Source organism: Alosa pseudoharengus, unplaced genomic scaffold (genome assembly GCF_046254945.1).
Source record: "Alosa pseudoharengus isolate Yale_2024_CS ecotype anadromous, Long Island Sound unplaced genomic scaffold, YU_APseudo_1.1 YU_APseudo_1.1_scf_3, whole genome shotgun sequence".
NCBI classification, from domain to species: domain Eukaryota; kingdom Metazoa; phylum Chordata; class Actinopteri; order Clupeiformes; family Clupeidae; genus Alosa; species Alosa pseudoharengus.
This window is the reverse complement of record NW_027468718.1, coordinates 43,373,163-43,398,415: the sequence shown is the minus strand read 5'-3', so window position 1 is coordinate 43,398,415 and position 25,253 is coordinate 43,373,163. Positions and strand designations below refer to the sequence as shown.

Genomic DNA, 25,253 nt, shown 5'->3' with positions numbered 1-25,253 from the left:
TTTTGTTTTTGATGGAAATAATAAGCTTGGTTGTTGATTGGCGGCTGTGGAAAATCACCTACCTATAGCACTAGGAATTTAACACCCCTTTCCTTATCTGAAAGACATGCATGGGTAAAAAAATCTCTTATAATTATGCACCTATTAAAGCTCATGAACATACCAATAGAAGTTAATCCCTCTTTTAAAAAACAGTGGAACATGTTTATGACAGGATTTCACATACGTTTACATGATCTGTTGCAGTAATTCTGGTAATTTATGTTATTGTTACTCACTCAGTGTGTAAACTTCAACACATATTAAGGGGTCACATGCTACAACAAAGCATTCCAAAATGGTTCAGTAATGCCACCTCCCACATCCTTTAAACAGCAAAATCCAAGGAGATGTCTGAATACAGGGCTTTCATATTTGTGCTGAATGAAATGCTTGGCAGTCAGCATTATTAATCACTACCTCATCCATTTCTCTTGATAGCATTGTGGCTTTGACAACCATTTTGAGCCACTTCTCCTTTGATCATTCTTCCCCTACTCCAGCAGCTGCTATTCCTCTTTTATATGACCAATATACAAACCCTGCAGCACAACAGCAGCTGTGCAGTTGCAACAGGGCAAATCAGATATTTTACACATACTGAAGAATCAATTAGTGTTAATGAATAGGGTTCTATTAATGCATGAAACTAAATCTGGAAGGGTTCTTTTTTTTAGTCATATTAATCAGAATAGTATTCAAAACAATAACTATGTTTTTTTTTTCATGAACAGGGAAATATTATATAATAAATGTTTTGGACTTGGAAATTGTTTAAAATGTAGTCCATTGTATTGATATTGATTCATCTGAGTTATAAGGCATCATTAAAGACCCCCTAGCCACAGACTGTTCTCCCCACTACCCTCCGGGAGGCGTTACAGGTCTCTCCGCACCCAAACCAGCAGGTTCAGAGGAAGCTTCTTTCCTGCGGCTGTCATCTTACTGAACTCTGCATCCCGGTGACAACCAAACAACTAAGCCCCCAACTCCCGCCCCGCCCGATGCCTCCTTGCCTGTGCCTGTTGAGGTGTCCACATCATGGCAACCTTGAGGGACAACAAGGAATGATGACAACAGCAAATAGCTGCTGGTTCTCTGATGCTTTTTCTCTACGAAACTCCCCCTCGCTCGGTCTGAAGCTGTTTTCCTTTTCTTTGAATCTTCCGTCAAGGGTTTTCGCCGCTTCTTCGCCGGCTCTGCCATTATACACACGTTTGCAACAATCGCTAGTGTGTGGGGCAGCCGTGGCCTACTGGTTAGCACTTCGGACCTGTAACCGGAGGGTTGCCGGTTCGAACCCCGACCAGTAGGCACGGCTGAAGTGCCATTGAGCAAGGCACCTAACCCCTCTCTGCTCCCCGAGCGCCGCTGTTGATGCAGGCAGCTCACTGCGCCGGGATTAGTGTGTGCTGTACACTGTGTGCTGTGTGTGTTTCACTATTTCACGGATTGGGATAAATGCAGAGACCAAATTTCCCTCACGGGATCAAAAGAGTGTATATATATATACATAATATATATACTTATACTTATGACACTGTCATAAACGTGTCATAAACTTTATGACATAACGCCTCACGGGATCAAAAGAGTAGGCCTATATATACTTAGCGTTTCGTTAGCCTGCCTCTGTGCTGTGGTTGCAGGATGTAAACTGATCCTGCTTCGGTCGGCGGGTACGATACACTGAACTTGCAAGCGGTATATTCTTCCTAGGCCTACAGGCAGTAGGGGCGGGCGAGAGAGCCTTCATTCGCCCTGTAATGAGTAATTTAACCATATACCGACTTGATGAGATGAGTAATTAACACGAAAACGTTGCCTGGTGTCCCTTTAAGTCATAGCCTAGGCTAGTGTTCTAAAATTGTCAAAATACAGTGATGGCCAAATTCCCATAGAGACAGGCAGATTTTTATTTTTAAAGGCCAGTTATTTCATGGATCCAGAATACTGTGCATCCTGATAAAGTTACCTTGGCCTTTGGAATTTAAATAGCCCGACATCATCACATACCCTTCACCATACCTAGAGATTGGCATGGGTGTTATTTCAGTTAGCCTATTAGCTGGTTTGATGCTCATTGAGCTCAATGCAAATCAAACCAGCTAATAGGCTAACTGAAATAACACCCATGCCAATCTGCCTTTCTCTATGGGAATTTAACATAGGGGTTTCAATACTTATGACCCCTGTATTTTAAGGAAGAACATTTATTTATTTATGATACATTATTCATTCACTAAGAAAATTGGTGTCCTTAAAGGTTATATATTTCCTCATTTTTCACTTAAGGCATTAAGATCAATTTCCAAAAGATGATTTTATATTTCTCTTTTCAGTCAACTTTAGCATGGGTGCCAACACTTTTGGCCATCACTAGTCTATTTTTTCATGCTACATGAGGTGAAGTTTAAATGGTCATACCATGAGAGAGCCTTCTATCTATCTATCTATGAAGTTTTTTTTCCTTGTCTCGTGTCTCACAAATGACTAAATGTCTATCATCATCCATTGAGTAAAGCGACTCGAAATGCAAAATGTAGTCTGTATTTTAGCTCAGGACATTTCATATATCGTGTAGGCGTCCATCTGTTAATTCAAGATTTTGAAATTATGATTCCAACCCCTCGTAGCCCGCGGACTGTGATACTGTTTTATATGCAAACGTTAATATTTAACAGTAGGCGTTGGTGATGGGCGTCCTCATTTTCCGTACACTCTTTTTCCCTTCCCTCCATCTTGGGGGAGGGTCTTTCCATAAAGATTTCTATTGTAGCCATAGACAGACATAGATGCAAAACTTATAGGCGTATACCTACCTTTCCTTTAATTTGATACGTCTGCGTTTAATGCCAATCAACCACATGGGCTAGGGAATCATGCAAAGTGGGAGGGCCAAAATAGAGGGCAGAGAAAAAAAACAAAAACATTCTTACCAGCTGCCATCTTGAATACTGTACTCACGTCGAGTGGGAGTCGGACTGTTTAGTCTTTAGTGGGCTACGGGGAAATATTCGGTGCTCCATGAGACGAACGACTTAGACGGCAGGCCAGCACGCTCCGTTGAAATACGTAGAAGGCTTTAACGCAGTACAGCTTCTACATTATTCTAGAATCCCCATGCTCTACCACATGTTTATTGGTAGGAGTCCTAGTGAAGTTATTTCTGAATCTTACTAGCATTAGCTTGCTGCTGATAGCTAGCTCGTGCTCAGCTAGCTCACTCCCCGGATCAGCGCCAAATCGACGATTTTGTCCAGCTTTTACGGTCTTCAAGTTCACGTGGACTGTATATGCAAGATACAAAACTGAGTGCTTTGGATTATTTTAGAATACACTCTTGTGTATTCTTTTTGGAAAGATGTATATTTTGAAAGTAGACTGGAATCGATGATAATTTTGTCCGTGGGGCAGCTACCTAGCTGCAGTTGGATAAGTAGGGTTTGTGTTTTCACTATCAACTTTCCACTGGATTGACCGCGCGTGATTCGGGAAAGGTGGATTATTGATGACATTAAATCCTTCGCATTTGTGCACTACCACTCATTTTTATAGATTTTCCCCTTTTTTGTTCCAAGTGACAGTCTTCTTTACAGTTTGCAAACAACCTATGCAGTACCTGAGAGCTGACTATGTAGCTATCCAAAAAGGATTGCATCTTTAGTTTAATGTTGCTTCCATAACAAGTTAGCTTGATAACGTTACATGTCAAGTGTCAAGACTGTTATAGCTAAGTATTTAAGTTTGCTGTGGAATTAAATAATCGGTAGTTTCCCAAAGGAATCTCAGTATGGAGGAAACCTCCCGTCAGTCAACCAATTCTGTTTATTTGGGATAGCATGTTTGTGGGGGAACTTCGCCCGAGCAATACTTAGCCTACTATACTTGTTGTTGTTGATGGTTCACCAACATCCGAAATACCTGGACGCTTCAAACCACAAGTAGCTACCATGTGCAAATATGTCTCATGAGAGTTCTTGTCATTTACGAGTAATTAGGAACTGGACAATCGAGTTTACCCTGGACACTACAGAATGTTCATTGGAATATTGGCCTTTTCTCTATCATTAAGAGTGATTATATCGGTGACTGCTAAATTATAAAAAGGGGTGACAAAAGACACTCTTTGTCTTAGAATTTCGGAAGTCGTCGGTGTAACCTGGGACTAATCTGAAAAAAGAAAGGAATTGCGGCTACCCAGTGCGAAAATGGGACCAGCAACAAAACTGGCGTTTGGTGTATTTCTCATCTCTTGCTCCTCAGGTTGGTATTGTAGAATTCTCATTTAAATACCTGTTTCTGGTGAATGCATGGCAAAATGTATCATTTATTACCTGTCATAAATGTTTGCAAGCATGCCTGTTTGTGCAGGCTATTGCGTGACATAATATTGTATATTAATTCCCGGGGGGTAGTTACTCGTGCTAGGCGGGAACACGATCGAATATATTGGTTTCTTCAACAACAACAAAATCTAGAACCCTGATGGGTTTCACCTTTTTACTACCAACAAAACATCTTATGCTGTTGAAAGTTAGTTTTTTTGTTTTAGCAGGATATTTAATAGCAAAGCCAAATGTGTGCCAGTGGTACAGTCAACGTGTGGCATCTGTAATGTTTCTGGTTGGTGATATCTGTTCATCCCTGCGTGGTGTATCAGAGTCATACGCACCATGGGCCAAAATCATCCCAGGTGCCTTGTTTTTCTAAAACACTAGGCACTCTGGCATATCTTCATTAAACAAATCATTGTTGTACAGTAGTGTACTGTCCGCTTGGACAGTCTGATGCCATCAGATGCCGGCTCTCAACAGAAGTGCCTCCCATCCGATAAAACTGGAACTACAAAGCCGAGGGATTTGCATAACAGAAGACGGATAAAGTAATCATCATATCTGCATTCAGACCTGTCCTCTTTTCCCCCAAACAGATATTTTATTGTTGTTAGCAACAGTATTCGGATCTTTCCATTTTATCATGTGTGCCTACATGCAAAACCATTAAATGAAATAGCCTGTAGTGCCACCGCAGTACAGCGGAATACAACTGACGCTCTGCTGGACCTATTTTTAGCTATGTCTTACTCTTGCTTTGTTAAACGCACGTCTAACCCAGAGCATGCATTTAATTGCATTATACAGTTAATGTTGCACTATGATGCAGCATTATTTAAAAATAAAAAAAAACTGATAATTTATCAGCATTAACTGAGCACTCACCAGTGTGTGTGGCTTAGGCTGTGTCAAAGGTGTGCTCAAATTGTCATCCTAGCCAGCACCTCAATACTTGCAGCAGTGCAATAATATATTTGAGTGCATATAGAGCGCAGAGGTTTATTTTAAGGATGAAGATCAATTTGCCCAAGTAATGTTGATGCTTTATGATTCAATAATGTTTTTTTCAATTCACTGAATCCAGATGGAGGCCTGAATCTTAGCTCTGACTTTGTTTTAATTCATGTACTATGATGTTAGGTCATGTGGCATGATGATGCTGAAATCAACTGTAGAAGATACTGTAGATTCCCTTCAGTTGGCGACAAATCCAGAGGGAATGTAACAAACATGTAACTGTGACACTAAACCACATATCCGTTGTCTCTTTGCCCTCAAGTTTGACTTGGCCACGACATAATCCTCTATGCTTTTATTTTGACAAGGCTTTTAATGCCATTTTTCTGTGGCCTAGCGTGAAATAACAGCACACACGACAAACAGGACACAGACACAAGATAGCCAGTCATTAATAACCCAGATATGCCCTAAAGCTGTGCCTGGGCCTGTCAATGTTGAAATGGTTCAATGGATTGTTGTTCGCCTGGTTTAGAATGAAGCACTGCTATTTGCATGCAGCATTTCAGAGTATGCTTAATCCCTTTGAGAGTGAATAAATCTCATCAGATCGTTGTGAAGCTAGTGCTGAAAAAACAGTGCAAATGTTTTCAAATGTTAGGCCACATCTGTTAAGTCACACTTATAGTCTACCTTCATCCACACAGTCCTAACGAATATAGTACACTTGTTCTTTGGCACGAGGTAGTTTGCTTGTTCAATTCAATGTTCCATACTCTTGAATCAAACAGAAGTGGTTTTTTTTTAGTACATTAGCTAGGAATTCTCATGATTTGCACCTCTCATACTCATAGCCTACCTGCTTATCATATGCACTGTCCTTTGGATGGACAGTGTTGACTGTAGGGTGAGGAATTGTGTCTAAATTCTGAGGTATTTTGTAATATTCAATTACACACAGTGAGTGTGTTGTGAGAATGTATGGCAAGTCATCTAAAGGCGTTTGAGGTCATTACAAGCAGGGGCGTCGGACTAGGGGTAAAACCACTACTGATTATAGGGGCCCAAGGGGGGAGAGGGCCCTTGAAAAGTCTGGAATATATTTTATTTTACCTGGGTTAAGGAACATGGGGGCCCATCAGGACTGCCTATGAAGGGGCCCAGGATCATGTGCTACGCCCCTGATTACAAGTAACTGTTAGAAACACTGAGAATAAGTAAAACACTGGATGGAGTTTCCCCATTGACTTATTAGTGCAGTTAATTTCAGTCATGATGTCCAGTTGGCCATTTGTGTGCTAACACTGCTCAAATAAGCTACACAAATGATGCAAGTCTAAGGCCTATGACTCAAAGTTATTGTAGCTGCATGGATTATGGAGTGCTGATTTTAATATTGATTTGCCTGGCTATCGTTTTCATTTTTAGTGTATAAATACTGGAAGTTATCGTTATAACCACCATGAGACTCCTGTGTACTAACATCAGTGGAGGTATCACTTTACCACATTTATAGGCCTACATTAAGATAAAATCATGGCAGATACCTGTGTATGTGGAATATAAGATAACTACGTGCATGTTTGTTAGAATAGTCTGTCCAATACACTGAAACAAGAAGTTACCACCCCAGAAATAGGACAACCCTGTATCTAGTTTCTCCACCAGGCTGGCCCATGGTTCAAGTGATGGTGCTGGGGGCAGGTGGGGGAGTACAGAATTGTCCCACAGCATACACAAATCCAGACAGATTAGCAGGGCACCATTAGAGAGCGACACCACTTCTGTGGCAAATCCCCAAAACAAAGATTTTTATGTTGGGGATAATACACATTTACCCCCCAAATCCCCTCTTACACAATCGCACTGCACACATTCTGATGGGCAATTTGGTAAGCCTTATGCATTTGTATACCCTTTCACTGCAAAAGGATTACGAAGGTTCTCATCTCCTGGAGAGTGCGTTGAAGGCTGTCAGAAATACTTTAAACTCAATAAAGTAGCTTTTTATGGTGTAACTTGTAACGTGTAGAACTGACCGCCTTAACACTCAGATGCCATTGACCTGATGCAATGCATAATTGATAAAAGAAACCACCGCTTGGGGTGTTTTTTTTAGCAGAACATGTCTAACTAGTCCTACTGTTATGAAGCGTTGTGACCTACACTGATCTGTTTTGATGTTACTGTCAAGCGGCAGTCACATCTTGCATTTGCTAGTTTGTTTTCCTGTAAGTTTCAGGGTCTTCTATAAACTGTGCCACCGTTTGTAATCTACACATTTCACGCTTATCTCTCTGAGGGACCCCCAGTTTTTTCTGCTACAGTGACAATAAAAATGTGATCATTCTACAATTAATAATTGTGATGAGAGTGGGAAAAATATAAAAAAAAACATGGGTTTGGCAGCCGATGGCCCAATTCCAAGTAGAGATCATTGAATAAAGTGCTGTGTGCATAAATAGAAAATAGCCTCTACCCTGCACACTGAATGCTCTGGAACTGTGAGGAGCATTAGCCTATAACCTACCCTTAGAGGAGTGTGATGCTTTTCTGCCGTACAAAACATGCAGTTTCACCTCAGTTCAGCTTGAAAAGCTGGTTCAAGATGATTTTATGTGAGTGTTGTACTTTTTTTTCTTAACTTGTTGTTTTTCTCATGGTGTTCCTTTACTCATGGTGTTCCTTTACTCAGATGCAATCAGCATGACTAGCGACATGATTCTTTAATGGCATTCTGACTGATGTCTCTCCACTGTTGTATCAGATGTCTAACTGGCCCTCAGTTTGAAGGTTACACTCTGTGTTATTCAACATTTTGTTTTGTTATCTACGCCAGGGAATTCTTTACATAGAAAAACTGTCCTTCTTGACCAGCCACTGATGGTGACTAATTTGTAAACACCCAATGACTCTTATTCCCCAGTCTGTAAACGGCAAAGACTGGACATAAAGGCTTACATGAAATTTTGGGCCAGGACCAGGATCCATGTTATGACCTTGCAGCATCAACAGCTATGCACCACTGTCAGTGAGTGTAATGGGAGAGAACAGTCAGTTTGTTTGTTGGATTTAGGGGAAAAAAGAATTATGTGGTCAGTTTCCTCTTGTACCTGAACCAGTTAACCCAGCCAAGTCTATGTTCCTATTGTAGAATCTGAAGTCTTCCACAGACATTGGTAGGCCTACCCTCCTCTACCCTTTCAGACACAAAGACCAGTCTCATTTTGTAGGCTTTTGAACAAGTAGACGCAGAAGCAAAGTCTGAGCCTTTAAGTCCAGACAGGGATTTTGTCCCCCTCTGTTTTCTCAATGAGGGAAATCAACAGAGCATAGGGCTACCCCTAAGAAAAATAGTGACCACAGCTTGTGTCCCGACCCCTCACTCTCTCTCTGTCTTATTCCATTGAGAATCTATCTACATCACTCTCTAAAAGTGAATTGGTTGCAGGGCATGAGGATGGGGCATTGGGGAGGTGGAGAGGAAGGTTTCAAATCAGCTTGTAAAGGATTTGGATCGTAGTGCGTCAAAAGTGCTTCAACTCTATCTTGCACTCCAAACCACATTCATGTTCGCTTTGGTTTGCGTGGTTTTGCATTCCAGTGTGTCTTCCCCTGAGCGAAAAGATTTTTGTTACTCAATGAATATAATAGTACTGTTGTTCCAAATTAATAGACTTTGTAAGGTTGTTTTATTTGTACAAACAGATTAGATGAAATACTCCAAGCAATCGTGTCAGAGCCATGTTAAGATGAGGTCTGTTTGTGTCCGTTGAGAATTTAGAACATGGCTACAGCTGGAAGTGGAGTTTTAATCTGGAATCAAATTGGGCTCTGCCTGCCCAGTCTGTCTCCAGTTTATAGCCAGGACTGTTGTGACCGTCTGTAATATCAGGATGACACTGCCCACCGGATTTTTGCTATGTTGCTTTTCTGTTATGAATGCTATGTTTAATAGTTCTAATACAAACAATAAGGATTTAAATATAAATAGTAATTTATCACCTTTTGTCTGCAAGGAGCTATGGAAACATCTGCATGAAATTTCATAACATACGAGATTCCCATAAATGAAATCCTATTCAAGATGTATTACGCTATGTTAGTGGAAATCACCTCGTTCAATGATCCCTTGGCCAAGCATGAGTGCCACAATGGCCTTTATTTTATTTCTGCATGACATTTGTGTTGCTGAAAGAGGAGAACTGATGAATTTCCTACTGCTGTGGCTAGTTGCCTTCGTGGGTTAATTGGCCATATTGTTTTCAATTGATTTACGTCAAAAGGGATTTTGTGATCTAAAAAGAAAACAGTCCTCTCAGGACCTATGTAGCTAAGACATTGTAATCAAGCGAGCCAGCGTTTTTTTTTTTTTACTTTCTTCAGGATCTTTCCCTTTCTCTCTCCCTGCACTACCTAATCAGTTACCTGTGTTGTGTTTGAGTGACATCCTGGAAACTCAAACCTGTTCCTGGGTTCGTCTGCGTTTTCTGATTGGTTAATGACTGAGGCGCACTTGAATATCTCTTCATCGCTGCCCAATAACCCAGACCTCTAAGTTTGTTTTATGCTTTTGTGTACAAACAAACAAAGACAAAAAAACATGCCACACAAACGTATCTCTGCGTGTGTATTGACTGTGCAGCAGTTGGGATATGATTTGGCTTATCAGCCAGGGGAATAAGACAGACAGCTGTCCATTTGAGCAGTTTATCATCAGACGTTTGGCAACATGCATGATGTTTGCTGCCATGCCATTAGGCTAAGTCAATATCAGAGGCTCATCTCAGTGAGGAATGCCAGACATTTGCCTCATCACTTCAGGGCTTCTGACCTATGAATCACACCTCAGGGTTTTCCTCCCCTTACGATGAAGATATGATCTGCGGTATGTTGGGCTATTAGTGATAAACCCCAGTTTGCATTGCCCATTGTTCAGTGGGTCAGCCTCAAGGTGGTTTGTGTGTATAAGCGTGGCATACCCTGAATTTCAGAGAGGAGAAAAATGACATTCTATCCTGGTAGGGATCACTGGAGGTGATCTAAACAAAAGTGCCTGTAAATGTTGTGCTAGTACAATATGAAATGTAGCCTATTTTATTTTTATACTGCCCCCCCCCCCCCCCCCTCCACTTGCAGACTTCAGACTTTCTTGATGGGTGGTGTTCTGAGGGTTGTTTTTGCTATGATTTATTAAGCATCGTTCATGAAGCTTTGTATGCATTGAAATGTTCAACTCAGTCCCAAAACAACCAGTAGTTCTGAGTAAAGGCATACTGGCAAAAACAGACAGCCCACCCCCTTGACTATGACTAAGTGGCCCAATTGGAGATGCTCTGTTGCAGAGTATATTATGACAGCTTCACAAGTCATCCCTTTGAAAGGCTGTGCCTTATTTATACATGAGCTTTAGCATTCGCACAAAGATCTCTTCGTGAAAGGATAAGTGGTGGCCACAAAAATGTAACATGAGCAGTGCCTCTCATATAGGGATTGCAGCGAAGCTTTTCTCACTCTTTTGTGTGTGTTTGTCCGTATTGCTTGATTAATTAATCTTGATCGCTTACAATATGTTGCCACCAGCCATGTGTGACAGCAGACTTGATTACCACAAATTCTGTGTGACTGAAAAAAGATTTTGTAACCGTCTCATTTCTTCGATGACAGACCTATTGTAGTATGCTAGGAAAAGGTTTAAATATTAACCTTGATTGCTCCCATTACTAATCGGGACTTTGTTGGTGACTTCACTTGTATAAAATATGCAGGCCTAGGTCCTACTCTGCTTGCCTCATTCACATTGGAAAAGGCTAAATAGAGGGTTTCAAATGAGTCCATCTGAAATCATATCACACCATTATTAAGAAAACATAATTTGGTAAATAAATGAACACGTTGTTTCCTTTATTAATTAGAGGGCATGAAAATGCGTTTAATTCAGCTTCAACCGTTTGACGTAGAAACTTCGTTCAAACTGTGTTGCGTAGGTCTTACTTAGGTGACTTCAGCTATGTATTTTTCAACTTTGTAACATTTAAACTTTTTGAACTCTTAATTAAAAACTACTAAACATTTCCCCATAGACTTAACATTGGCGATTATGACATCACAGTAGGGCACTTAGAATCCTATGCCAAGTGTTCCGGCCACCTCCAGCAACTGTCTGTCTCAGGCTTTAAGAATACAATCTGGCTCTATTAAGACTACAGATCCTGTTTAACTGCTTCCTCTGCCCACAACTGTTTCAAAATAAAAGTCTCCACTACAATAATTCCCTATTAAATAATTTGACCATTTAAACTATCCAACTATTTAACTTTTCAACTATTCCAACTGTCAGTTATCATCAACTATGCCTCTAGCCTACTATATTAAACCACCACCTACCTAGCAACCAATTTAGCAACCATTGAAATTAAGCATCTATGTCAGTTTCCATAGCAACCAACATGATTATACTAGCAAACCACTGTAGTAACTTCTTTATTTCTGATAGTAGCTACCATGGACACCCTAGCAACAACCTAGAAACGACTTCAAGTACCCTAGCAACAGCCTAGCAACCACATTCCAGTTAAAACCTAGCAACCAACATTAACTTAGCAACCAGCATAGCAACCACCATAACTACTCTAGCAACAGTCAGTTGTCATCAACTTTGACTCCCGTCAACTGTTTCCTCTGCCCACAACTGTTTCAAAGTAAAACTCCTCACTACAATAATTCCATTTTAAATAATTTAACCATTTTAACTATCCAACTATTTAACTGTTCAGCCTTTCAAACTGTCAGTTGTCATCAACTATGACTCCCGCCAACTGTTTCCTCTGCCCACAACTTCAACTTCAAAATAAGTCCTCAATACAATAATTTGCTATAAAATAATTTAACTATTTAAACTATTTAACTGTTCGGCCATTCCAACTGTAAGCTGTCATCAATTATGGCTCCCCGCCAGCTTTTTTCTCTATCTGACCTCCATCTTTTTACTTAGATTATATTTTAGACAATATTCAACAATATTTCATTCAGCAGCCATTTTTGCATTTTCATGCACTCGTAATTCCCTGGAATTACATTTTCTAGTTAATCAGTTAATAAACTGTGATGTCTGTCTGTAATTGGGAACATCAAGGACATAGCTGTAGGTTAGTGGCTGTAGCTGCTGAGTTCTTTACTGTGTTTGTCGGGGACTAGGACCACATCTTAGCCTGTGGTACCTAATGTGACCTTGCCACCTCCACCAGGCTCAGTGGTTGCTCCTTAAGCAGCCCTTGCGCTTGGAATAGCGACTCTCTCCCCTCCTTGCGTAGACCTTGGGTTAAGATTCACTTAGCCCTGCCCTTGCCAGCATGGCAGCCTCATTGCTAGTCTGCATAGATTGCCTTCAGCGCTGCAGGCTGAAGGTCTCTCTGGGTTCAGGGTTCGACCCCGAGCAACACATGAGTGACAGCTCGGAAGGAGAGGGATAGTTATTTCACGTAAAATGCGGGAGGAGGAGGGGGGAAGTGGGGGGTGGGGTGTTTGTTTGATCTCAGCTGTTGGCCCAGTTTCGGAGGCGTACTGTAGAGAGAGTAGCGAGAGCGCACATCTTCGGGAGCCACTCCACTCCTTGGTGCGGTTGTGACAGTAATTCCAGCAGATTCCCTGTAATCCTAATAATGGCGACTTGTGTCTCTGCAGATAATCCCTCTGGATTTATTCCTACCAAGGGGCAATTAGCAAATTAATTCTTCCCAAAATAATTGACATAGTACACAATCCCATTGACTTGATTGCACCTATTTGGTTTTTAATGAGCCATTTTGCCATCATTTTTTATGAGTGCGCCATTCAGTGGTGTTTGATTGAAGTGGCCACTTCGAACTGCCCTTGACCGTATTTCTCATCAGGGAAAGATTAGGTAACAACCACAATAGGTTAACAAAATGCAGAAATAAAAACAAAGCTTTCACTGTTTAGTGCCCACAGCAAGTCCCTGATTTGGGCTTTGTTCTGTTTCCTCTGCTGTGCGCTTGTAGTTTGATATGGGTAAAAGGCCTAATGCTATATTAGGCAATCATTTTAAATAAGGCACAATAGAATATATTATATTATATGATATTGAATATGAAATTACCTACCCTCGGTATTAATTTGCTGTTGGTAATTTCGTCAAGCACATCCTAATAATAGTATGAGCAACCAATATGATTGCTAATAGATGGATGGAAGGAAAAGGCTTGGTATTAAAGGTATTTTTTATATTCTAGCAAAACAGGGTGAGTAGAATACTCACAAAACAATTACATGGATTTGATCCGAAATGTGTTCTGCATCCCCACCTTTATCTGTGGAAGAGTCCGTGTAGTGCAAATTACAAGGCCTTCTCTAGATATCTTCCAAGCAAACAGCTTATCTTGTGCAGGTCTCTTAGGCGAAGTTGCAGCCCCCTCCACCCACCACTCGACCTGTGTGACCAGTTTCCAGATCACAGCCTTAGGACTTTCTGTCTATTGCCACTGAAGGACCAGATCATTCATGTTGTTATTCATATTACGAGCGGTTGTGTACTTTTCTTCAGGTTGTCAAGAATGAAAGAATGGGCTTTATCTGGAATGTTTCAAATGATGAGGTGTGCTTTTCTCAGTGTGCTTTATTGGTCTTGGTCATTAATATAAATGATGCCTCATCTAAAGTGTGCAATAAGCACACTAAAGCACAGAGGAAAATACTTGACTAACAATGATATCTTTCAAACAATGTACCGCAAGGTACTTAACATTCTTTCCACCGCTGTTGTTTGCTTGTGGTAAGCACAGTAGGTGATTGTCTAAACTATTGTCCACCCACGTCATCGGTTTTTATTATATGCTTGGGTGCTAACCACAGTTTTTGACCAAATATGCTGAAATTTGATGTTTTTCCTTTCTCTTATCTTTCCTGGAAAATAAACATGTGGTTATGTCACACAACTATGATAACCCCCTAATTTCAAGATAACAAGAATAGGCAAAAATGTCATCTCAGAATTGTTGTACTTTACAGAAGGGTGAAGTGGTGCTGGTAGAAGCATATTTGTTTCGCAGCCTGAGCTGCACTTTGTTCATAGCCCATTGAGCTTTATGTAACCACAGAACAAGCAACTACCAAGGCTTGACCAGAGAGGGCCCCAAAAACGTGCACAAATGCAGTCGATAGGTTGTTAGGAACACACACACAGACAGGTCTTGAGCCTGTTGCTCTTGCAGACCAAAGGCACAGTGTGATTGTCCATCTTCGTGACTTGTGGCACAATGGTGGGGCCATTTGTATCTGTGTTCTTATCTGTATGTTTTAGCATAAGGTAAAGAGGAAGTCGTGTGCATGAGGTCACTTATCTCTCTCTGATGGCTTCCTTAACCTCTTTGATGTTTTCATTTAACAGGATGTCCTGCTCGCAGCTAAAGCGATAATGCTGCTTGCTTTAAACATACCTCTGTTACCACAGGAGCCAGCTAAAAAGCTCACCTCATGAGCGGCATTCTGATGCCACCAGATTTGATTTGGCTAATCAAGAGATTGAATTTCTATCCTGCAGAAGGAGGCCCGTGCTGAGTCCACAGGGAGTGGCCTCGCTCCCCACAAGCGCTGCTTGGTTTTATGCTAATGTAAAGTAACATGAGCTTAGCCAGTGGTCACATCACCAGCTGGCAGAGGGTTTTGACACGGAGTGCTGTAGCGTGACGGAATCTAATATTGGGGCCAGAGATGTGAGAACGGTAGCAGATTACTCAAAACACGCTAGCAGGTGTCATGTGTGTGTGATCAGAGTCCGAGGCCTGTGGTGTGTTACTTGTTAAATACGATCTTTACATCCAATGGCTTTCATGTAAAATATTCGCTCGCCTCAAAGTCCTTGCTGGTCTGTTCCACGAAGGCTTTGCACGCCACAGGCATCCAATGTCCTTCATCTCCTTCTGTATAAAGATGACTCATGGAGTCCCTCTCCCTTTCCATTATGCCCCCTTTCAACTCTAGGTGCCATCCTTGGACGTTCGGAGACGCAGGAATGTATGCATTACAGCTACCATCCCAATGCCGAGAGCCGCAGTAACAGGACGGTGGTGAAGCAGTGTGTGGGGGAGAAGGACAAGCGCGTGCACTGCTACGCTACCTGGAAGAACATCTCGGGCACAGTGGAGCTCTACAAACAAGGCTGCTGGCTGGATGACATTAGCTGCTACGACAGGTAATCCTCAGTACATTATAGTCTCCATCTCTGAAAGCTATAGCAAGAACGTGGGCGTTTTTGCACCTTTTGAAGGCAGGAGGAAATAAAATGGGAAAACAGAAAGGCATTGCTGAAAATATACTGAAAAGCTATGACAAGACTATGATAATCTATTATTAACACCGGTAATAAAAGACCTCATGTTGTGTTACATGATGTAATGATTAAGCCATAGGCTACTAAGTGGTCTGCTGTACAGTGGGTTGCCATAGTGAAATTCAGAGGAGATATATTCACCAGTGTTTGCACTGCACACAAATACATCACCTCGCACACACACTGATGTGAATCCTAGAGGCTATAGGCAGATAAGTGCCCATGTACTGTAATAAACCACATGATGAGGTTGGCTCAGTTTATATGTTCACTTGTGTGTGTGTATTTATTCTTTAAGCTGTTTCCCACACTGAAGCTAAACACTGGGTAACCTTTTCCTCAAAAGGTTGTTATCTATGAAAGGGTCCATTATATGTGAGATCTGTGCTTGTGTACACGCATCGTCACCTTCCCTGGCAGTCCTGCTGAATCACGTTGCCTGTTTGATTTAAGAAAGTATGTGAGTAAACAAACACACACCCTGTTTGTGTCAATGAGTGCAGCCTGTTTGGTATGGTAAACATTTACAAAGGGGAGTTTGTGTGATTTGTACATAACTTTTATAGATGTAACTCCATTACATCTATAAAAGTGGGGCAGAGCAAAAATTAGATGTCATGCTGTAACCTTTGCTGTTGAAGAGCCCAAAAAACTTGCTAAGTATGTTTGCATATTTGCAGTGCATTGTTGAATTAGTAATGACCACAGTTAATAGAAAAAGACTCAGAGTGGCCTATAACCTTTCAGCTGTTTTGCTCTGTCCTTGGTATGAAAGTCAGCATACTTTTGTGTTACACATTGCAGTTTAGCAGTTTTTTTTTTGTATATTTTTATACATGGGAGCATGTTGCTCTTTGCATTGACCCCTGCTGTAGGCTAGTGATCCATCTCTGTTTATCAACTCATCTGAGTTGCCCATCACACTGTCAGAGAGGCAGTTCTTGCTCACAGGGACAAGAGCCTTGTTCTCTCCGAGTACACATGGCGTGCAAGGCGCCCGTTGCTCAAAGAGCAACAACACGCTGTAGCTCAGAGCACTTGTTCCAGCACGCCGTTGAACCCGTTTACCTGCCGCCTGTCGTAACCGGATCGATTTGTTTTTTTGGAACATGGCCGACGCGCTGCCTTGTCGTGGCTCCAGGTAGCTTGGCGAGCAGCATGTGGGTTTTCAAGCACACGACACAGCAGCTCACCTTTCTTCTCACTTCCTCAAAGTACACACATGCTCATAACGTTTGCACTCCTGTGTGTGTCTGAGTGTATTAATACTGAGTCATGTGTCATCTCTTTGGACAGAAAACGTCACGTCTCTCATTCCCCTCCCCCTCCCTTTATTTCTTTTATTTCTTCTTTATTTGAATGCTTTATGGCTCTTTTATGAAAATGCCAAAGTCTTGTAAACAGCTCTGCAAACTGCAAGATGGCAGCTTGATAGCAGGCGTCATGTTCTGACAAGGAGCCCAAACAGCCACAATAAAGGGCCTGCAGGGTGCAGATGTGTGAGTTAAACAGGCTGTGTGGATGAACAGACGTACAATGTCGTTTTTCAGCAGATGCCTTTATCCAGAGGGAACATACATGGCAGTGAGAGTGTATGGTTTATGTGTTATGTATATGTGTATGTATGCAGTCAATTCATAACATGAACATGTCTGAAGGCTTTACAGCCCTGATGCCCCCCCCCCCCTTAGTCCCTTCCTCATGTTCCTTCCTTATGTTCCTTCCTTATGTTCCATGTTGCTTTTTTACCGCAGCACGGAGTGTGTGGAGAGGCGAGAGGTGAAGGACATCTTCTTCTGCTGCTGTGAGGGGAACCTGTGCAATGAAAAGGTCTACTATAACCCTGATACGGTTCCACGTAAGAAACAACGTCTTTTTTTCTCACATCCTCTCCAATTTGTTTTACGTGGTCATACGCATGCACAGTGCACACACAATTTGTGTACTTTCCCCCGGCACTTTTTCACAGTTTCAATCCGTTTACCGAAAAACAGACAGTCTCTGAGATCATCCTGGACTCTAAAACTTACCACAAAAGTGTCAACACTTTGACATGCTTGAATCATTGAGTGCTTAGAGATGGACAAAATGCACAATGAATGGAGCAGGTGGGCTCCTAGGTGGTTAAGTCTGATAGACAATAGCCAGAAAGGCTAGCATCGTTCAAAACCACTTTAAGATCAGGGCTAGCCTTTAGGTCAGGATTGGGGTTTGTAGGTGTCAGTCTGAGCACAGAAATAGACCAGCTGCTGATCAGGTAGCAACTCTTCCATTACAAGAATTGTAACATCAAGAAATACGAAGCTGAATACAGCAGAATGATGAGCGTGCTTCTTGTAGTAGACATTTTTGTGCTTTTCATACTGTATACTCTTTGACACAGCCATTTCTCTGCATCTGTGCTGGTTTACTAGCCATGCATAAGCCCATTTCTCACTTTCAAAGAGAATTTTGCCATTTCTACCAGGATGCTCACTCTCTTTCTAGCCCAATTGCATAACGCTGTATAGTTGTAGGTATGTTTGACTTCTTAATAATACACTATGAGGGAACTACAGATAGAAGGCATTGTCATTGGGCCTTGAGGACGCACTATTTGATGTTTTCCCATTCCATGATATTTTTTTACGCTTGTGTGTGAATACGATAAGTTGTGCGTGAAGCCAAATGAAAAAGAAGAAGCCATCCTGTTGTTTTGCCGTTAAATCCGGAACAATGATGTCAGCGGATTGGAATGCTTTCTACACACTATACTGTGTCACTTCACTCTTCTCCTGGCTGACAGTAAGCACCCTTTTAAGTGGGGATGATGGATGAAAGGCCGACTGCTGTCACTCAGCGCTCTCTTTGCCGAGCCCGTGCCACTCCCCTCTGTGCATGCCGATGCGCTGCACCTCAGCGCGCCCGGCACTATGCAAGCCTTTTCTCTGAGCTTTCCCTCGGGGGGAAGATATCTCCGCTGCGCACAAATCCACTGTAGAAGCCCCAACACAACAGCAGCTGCAGCAGCGCTAGCGGCATTGGCTAGAGGAGAGGGAGATGGCGAGGGGTGAGCAAAACTGCCATGGTTTGGCTTGGCTTTTGAAGGGAAGTGTGACTGCGGTTATTGTGGTGGTGGCATCAACCATCAACCATGTTGTTTCCCTTTCCATCCAGGTGGTTGTGCAATGCTGCTCAACCAAATTGTGGTCATGGAAGCAGCCTGCTGGGATCACCCCCCCCCCCCCCACCCCCACCTCTTCTAACTCCTCCATCTGAAAACACCAGAGGACACATTTATTATGCTCAGATAATTTTAATTTTATGCACGCTGCACCGGTCATATGCAGTTTAAACACAACGCCATTTTCCCCACAGTCTTCTTATACACTTGGCCAGGAATGGAATGTAACAACGCGTTAGCTGACAGCACGGTATCGGGCGATAGCTGGTGAGAGATAGCGACTGGGGCCAGTGTGGGCTGCCATGCTCCTTTGCCACGCTAGGCTCGCGTGCCCCCATGGCATGCCTTGTGCCCAGAGCAGCAGAGACTGCCGTGTCTTTCAGATTACCAGAGTGGATCTGCAGCTTTATCTCTGCTGAGCTAACCAGCCACACTGTTAAACATCCTCTTAGTGAAATGAGGGCTGGAGGAGGTGTTCGTGAGTTTTGACTCGTGTTGACATTGGTCAGTCGTCCATAGCAATATGCGCGTCCTCTTTAGAGGCTAGTGGACAGGGGAATGAAGTGATTCTTTTTTTCATCCTAGATTTTTTTTTTACCCGTTTTGTTGTGTGTAGTTTTTGGTTATTTTTAGATCTCCCTCTTACTACCAACCTCCCAGAAAAAGGGGGTAGATGAGGACTGCACACTCCAATTCTTTCATCATTGAAAGTGCCAACCACGGGCAAATGTTTTCATTTCTGCAAGCCTGAGAGGCAGGGGGTTGAGGATTTTGTCGTCGGTGGTGGGGGGTCTGACTTATGCAATGGAAGCCCTATTTCCAGCGTTGAGTCACTGTGTTCGGAATGCCCTCAATGTAAAAGCGTCACCCCCACCCCCAAAGAGCTGTGAGACACAGCCCTCACACAACCCTCTTCTTTTTTACCTAGCAACAAACCGTGTGTGTGAGTGTACACACACGTGTGTGTGTGTGTGTGAGTGAGAGAGCGGGGGGAGGAGCCTGCATGACCTTGTGACCGTGGAAGTTTCATGCTTGAGTGCGGTGTGTGTGGGTGTGTGTGTGTGTGTGTGCATGCGTGTGCATGCGTGTGTGTGTGCGTGTATTCCTGTGTACAGTGTGGCAATCCTAATGCCCCGGAGAGAGAGAGCGTGGGGGAGGGGCAGAGAGGTTTTGGTTGAGTGCAAGGGGAGAGGGAGAGATGGAGGAGGGGTTGGATGGTTGTATTTTTCAGCTCACATGGGCTAATCCGGGGTCCTTAACCCACATCCAGCTTAAATGGAACGCTGGCAAGAGAGAAACAAGAGAGAGAGAGAAAGAGAGAGAAGGAGAAAGGGAGAGGTTGCAGTTGCATTATGACCAGGGCTTTAAAGATGGGGGATGTCGAAAAGGAAACAGAAATCAACCTTAACCACGCCATGTACTACAGTACCCAGGGTCAGATGAGGCGAGCAGCGCACCTCCTAGCATAGGGAGGGAGAGAGAGAGAGGGAGGAGCGATGGAGAGAGGAGAAAGAGAGGAGTGGGGGAAGTACGGCGTGGTGGCACGAGCGCCGGCGAGATTAGAGTGCTGAGGCCACGTGGGAACAGTCAAATCTTATCTCTGGCACGGAGTGCCCGCTCACGACGTGCAACTAGGGGGGAGGGGGGGGGGGTTTGTATGATGCAAAGAGAAGAGGTGAATGGGGGGGGGGGGGGGGTGACAGAGACCGACACATTGAATGAAATAAAGATTAACATATAGCATGAAATAACAATAATAATAATAATAACAATAATATAACTAAAGATAAACATATGGCATGAAATAGGGAGTGGGGGAGCAGATAGAGAGGTAAAATGAAGGACATGAGTTGGGGGAACAAGATGGAGGACGAGAGTGAGGGAAGCGGGATAAAGATGAAGAGAGAGAGAGAAAGCGAGAGAGAGAGCGAAAGAGTGAGAGAGAAATGGAGCCTCAAACTCATTGAACAGGACGCTGTCTCCTCTTGCAAACAGCTTTAGCTGAATGGATTTGCTGGGCTGGGGGAGCAGTGCTGGGCTGGGGGAGCAGTGCTGGGCTGGGGGAGCAGTGCTGGGCTGTGTGTGCGTGCGGGAACCTCCTCTGTTCCTCTGGCACCTCTCACGCTGGGGCAGAAATACCCCCCTCCCCATGTAATCAAAATAACAAGCTCTCTCAAATTTAAGCTGGCTCAGGCAAACAGTGGATTTTGTTTTCAAAATATATGCTCTCTCTATCTCTTTTTTTTATGACTTGGCAATGGAATCAACATGTCTGAAAAGTTTAGAAAAAAAGAAAACTTTCAAAATCAAGTTACTCCATGTTTGCTATGGTATGCCCAGGCTCAGTTTCATATTTGAAAAACAACAACCACACAACAATTTGCCTTTTTTTTGTTATTCCAATGCATAGCAGTAGCTTTTGGGCTCTCCTTGCAGGAGGGTGTCAATGATAAAAATCAGTGTCTGGTATCAGGCTCTGCCTTGTGTTTGTACTGTGCATCTTTTCACATTTTTTTTTTTTTTTTCAATTTTTATCAAGATCTGGCCTGAAATGACCTGTTTTGACATTCCTCTCCACCTTTCTTTTCTCCACCTCCATTACCCCCTCCCTTTTTCCACTCCTCATCTTTTCTTTCTTCCAACAGCCACGTTCAACCCCTTCTCTCCGAAGCCTCCACTCTTAAGCACGCTGCTCTACTCCCTGGTGCCCATAATGGGCATTGCTGCCATCATCCTGTTCTCCTTCTGGATGTACCGGCATCACAAGCTGGCTTACCCACCAGCACTGGTGCCTACTCAGGTAAGAGACCGCACACCTTCACACCTGGGGCACTTTTCTGGGGCTCACTACTTGCTATTTGAAATGGACAAAAGTCTATGATAATGACACTGTATTGACTTTCCGAGTGGTGTTTGTTATAATGGACTCCTGTCTTTCATGACCTCATTTAAGATAAGAGTTCTAGCCCTCGAAGGCTACATTCTTAACCCTGACAGGTGCCAAAAATGCACCCAGGTTGTCCATGTAATGATCTCCTTTAATATGTAGCTCTGGGTGTACAACTGGTGTGTGCGTGTGTGTGTGTGTGTGCCATTGCATGTCTTAGAGACAGCTGCCCCATGTGAGTGGCAGCTCCTATTGACATGAGCGACAGTAATTTGTTGATCTAATGTGCCCAGTGTTACACTCTTCTCCCGCTGTAGCGCGCACACATGTCCATCAGTTGCATAAGCACTGAGTCCACACAGAACAGGCCAGTAGGGATGCTCTTTCTGAGCTTCCTCCTTCTGTTATACCTGTAGTAGCAGTGCAGCACTGCTCCTGGACATATGGATGAATGGATGAGAGCTCTTGCCTCACTGTCTCCATCCTCGGCCCGTGCTCAACGTGTGTCTTTAATCCCTAATGTGTGTGTTTCTCTTGAGCTCGTTCTCATGTTTTATTTTTGTGCTCTTGCTTTCTTGGCTTTCTTAAATGCTTCTTCCTGTGAATGGTGGTGTTTTTAGCATCAGCTGTGCGCCGCGCTCTCCCGTGAACGCAGAGGACACGGAGCGGTGCAGAGTGCCCTGCCCTTCGCCTTCCTGTGCCTCCTGGCCTCTCCTCTCTGCTATTTATTGCTGGCGTGATTATGAGTGGGGGTTCTGCACATGCCCTGTTTTCCAAGGGATTTGTCATGGCAATGCAGGCGTCTCGAGTTGCTACAGATTTATCCCCCCACCCCCCACCCCCCCCAACGCCATCTACCGCTCCACTGCCCCCGGAGGTTGGAGGTTAGGGCGACCCTACGATGAGCCGTGCTTCCAAAGAGGCTCTCGAAGCTTAGCTCCTCCACCTCTCGACTCGGCGATGGGCATCACAGGAAAGCCTTCATCAGAGGGAAGTTTGCGTCCTTCTCGTGCCCCTGGCTGAAACGTTTTTCCACTTCAAATAGTGATGTGAAACGACTGGACTGGGCCAGTGAAACCAACATGTTCGCGATGTGGCATAATTTTTTTTTAGCTGTCTATCTGAATCAGTGAGGGATATAGACTGTAGTAGTAGTAAAATGGGGAAATGCTCTTTTTCAGACACCTTGCCTATTTGCTCTGTGAGTGCTTGCCTCTTAATCAAAATAAGTACAGGGCTAGATAATACAACTGTAAATCACCAAGAGTGAAGTGGGGCTTGGTTTAGGACCCCTATTTTAAATGACTGTCAGCTGTCTGGCAGGGTCCTTGACTTGCTTTATCACTGTTGACACAAGAAGAAGAACTTTTTTTTTTACCTTTGTGAGAAACAAATGGGCTTCAGCATTACCTCACCTACCCCATTAAGTGTCTATCATTCTTCTTGTCTTCTTCTTTTTCCCCGAAATTAAGTGTCTATCATTGTGTTGTGGTTGTGGTGGCATTATTGCGGCAAGGAGACCTAGGGGTCTGCTGTGCTGCTTGAACTCACATTTCACACTGTCTTTCTCTGGAGGGATGTGTCCCTACACTCATTAAAGGCATTATAGAGAGGCATAGCCACAGAACACAGCTTTGCCACTGTATAGTATGATGGCAAATTAAAATATATCAACTGTAATATAACATGTAAAATGAAACAATGCGATGTTAGTAAAATACCCTAGTGCATTTCTATCGTGCTGTATATTCAAAAATATTATTTAAGACATTAATATTATATTGAAGACATGAAGGGGCTCTGCTATCATGAGTGAGATAGGCATGGTCACAGAACACCACTTTGCCACTGTACAGTATGATAGCAAATTGCTACTTGGCTAAATGCACTATAAATAGTAGTATAGCATGTACTAGAGCAATGTAATGTTCGTAAAATGCCCCAGTGCATTTATATTGTGTTCCAGCCCTCATGCGCCCGTTCAGTCAAATCAGTCAAGAAGAACTTACCGCTGTATATTCATAAATAACCTCTGAGTGTCAGGATGACTAAGAACCAGAGAGTGGGAGTGAGAAGTGTTAACGTTAGTAAAAAGCAGATTATTTTTGTGGGATCTTTGTGTGGAGAGGCATAGTAGAGACCTTTACATTATGAAGAGAGAAGAGAAACAAGTGCCTAGCCCAGCCCAACCTTTTAACCCTATTTAATGTTTCACTCCACACTGAGGACTTGGCCATTTGTTTTCAACTCTTTGCCCTTTTAAAACCCTTTAAGTGAAAAAGCCTGGTCAGGCAGATCCTCAGAGCTGCGCGAACCACTGAGTGCGCCTAATGTAACCCAGGCTCTTTAAGGTCTCAAGGTCAGCGCTGGTAGAAAGAACGCAGAGTTTCTCTCATTGCTTAGTCTGCAATCTTGATGGTCACTGTTTCTGCAAGGCTTGAAATCTCCCACCTCCTCCTTTGTAGACCACCTCTTCCCTAGACTTGGTTGCCTGTGACTGTCCTACAGTGTAATGGACTGTGGAGGACAGGACTAGTCATGTTTTCAAGGGGATGGTGCAATCATGAACCTTTGTAGATAAAATGTCCTCTACTGTGCACAAATGATATAGATTCTGCAATTGTCTATATACAGCCACATACACCAGAGACTTTTCTCAGCTTAGCTATAGGATGGTAAAACTCTGTGTAAGCATTAGGAGTTACGATGTCTATATACAGCCACATACACCAGAGACTTTTCTCAGCTTAGCTATAGGATGGTAGCCTCGTGAGACCATCCTGATCTCGCGAGCTTCAGGGTTTCACTCGCAGATCAGTCTGGATACTTTCCGTTAAAGAAAATTTGGAGCAGTTCACCAAACGAACGTCCAATCAGCGTTGGCTTTGAGGCGGGTTGAGGTGTGACGCAACGAACAACATGACGGCATCCACAGAGATGAGCATAGCTATCGCGCAAGTTTTATTCAAATTAGAAAGTATTCCTGGGTAAACTGTGAAGCTATGAGTCTCAGCCATGCAGCTGGGAGGAATGAACAACACAGACATCCTCCAAGGCTAATTCCAGTTCATAATGGAGGAATATACTATCTTCAGAAGTGTAGGGCCTACCGTGAAAACTTGATGGGAATTGTCGTTGATTAGGTTCATAAATGGTAAGTTAAAACATCTTAACGTTTGTCACGTTACCTAACTTAATTGTATGTTAAACCGCATTAGAAGAATACTTTTTTTATCTAATTGGTTGATTTGGCCCTTCGATAACCAACAAAGGTGGTGATAAACAGATGGTTTATCCAATCAGCTAACCAGTATGTCCGCCCTTCCCAAAAGTTCTTCAATGAAAAGTTCCCAGATGGATATGCGGAGCAAATCCATCTGGCGGAGTCAGGTTAATAGGATGGTAAAACTCTGTGTAAGCATTAGGAGTTACGATGAATCACTATCTGCTGAAGCATCACGGGTAGAGGGGAAATGCGTGATGTCATAAAGGCCATCACCAAGGGCTCTGGTTAGCACACTC

General features: G+C 43.0%; 1 protein-coding gene across 2 annotated transcripts in view; it reads left to right on the top strand.

The window, feature by feature from the left end:
* Positions 1 to 2,997: 2,997 nt before the first annotated feature.
* The window catches only part of acvr2aa (activin A receptor type 2Aa), a 36,277-nt gene continuing 14,021 nt past the window's right edge, over positions 2,998 to 25,253 (top strand). For both annotated transcript variants that reach the window (XM_076264401.1, XM_076264400.1), the window contains exons 1-4: positions 2,998 to 4,305; positions 15,333 to 15,543; positions 17,436 to 17,539; positions 21,490 to 21,644. In XM_076264401.1, the coding sequence (XP_076120516.1) occupies positions 4,251 to 4,305; positions 15,333 to 15,543; positions 17,436 to 17,539; positions 21,490 to 21,644 (525 nt within the window). In that variant the 5' untranslated portion in view covers positions 2,998 to 4,250. The remainder of the gene's footprint in view (positions 4,306 to 15,332; positions 15,544 to 17,435; positions 17,540 to 21,489; positions 21,645 to 25,253) is intronic.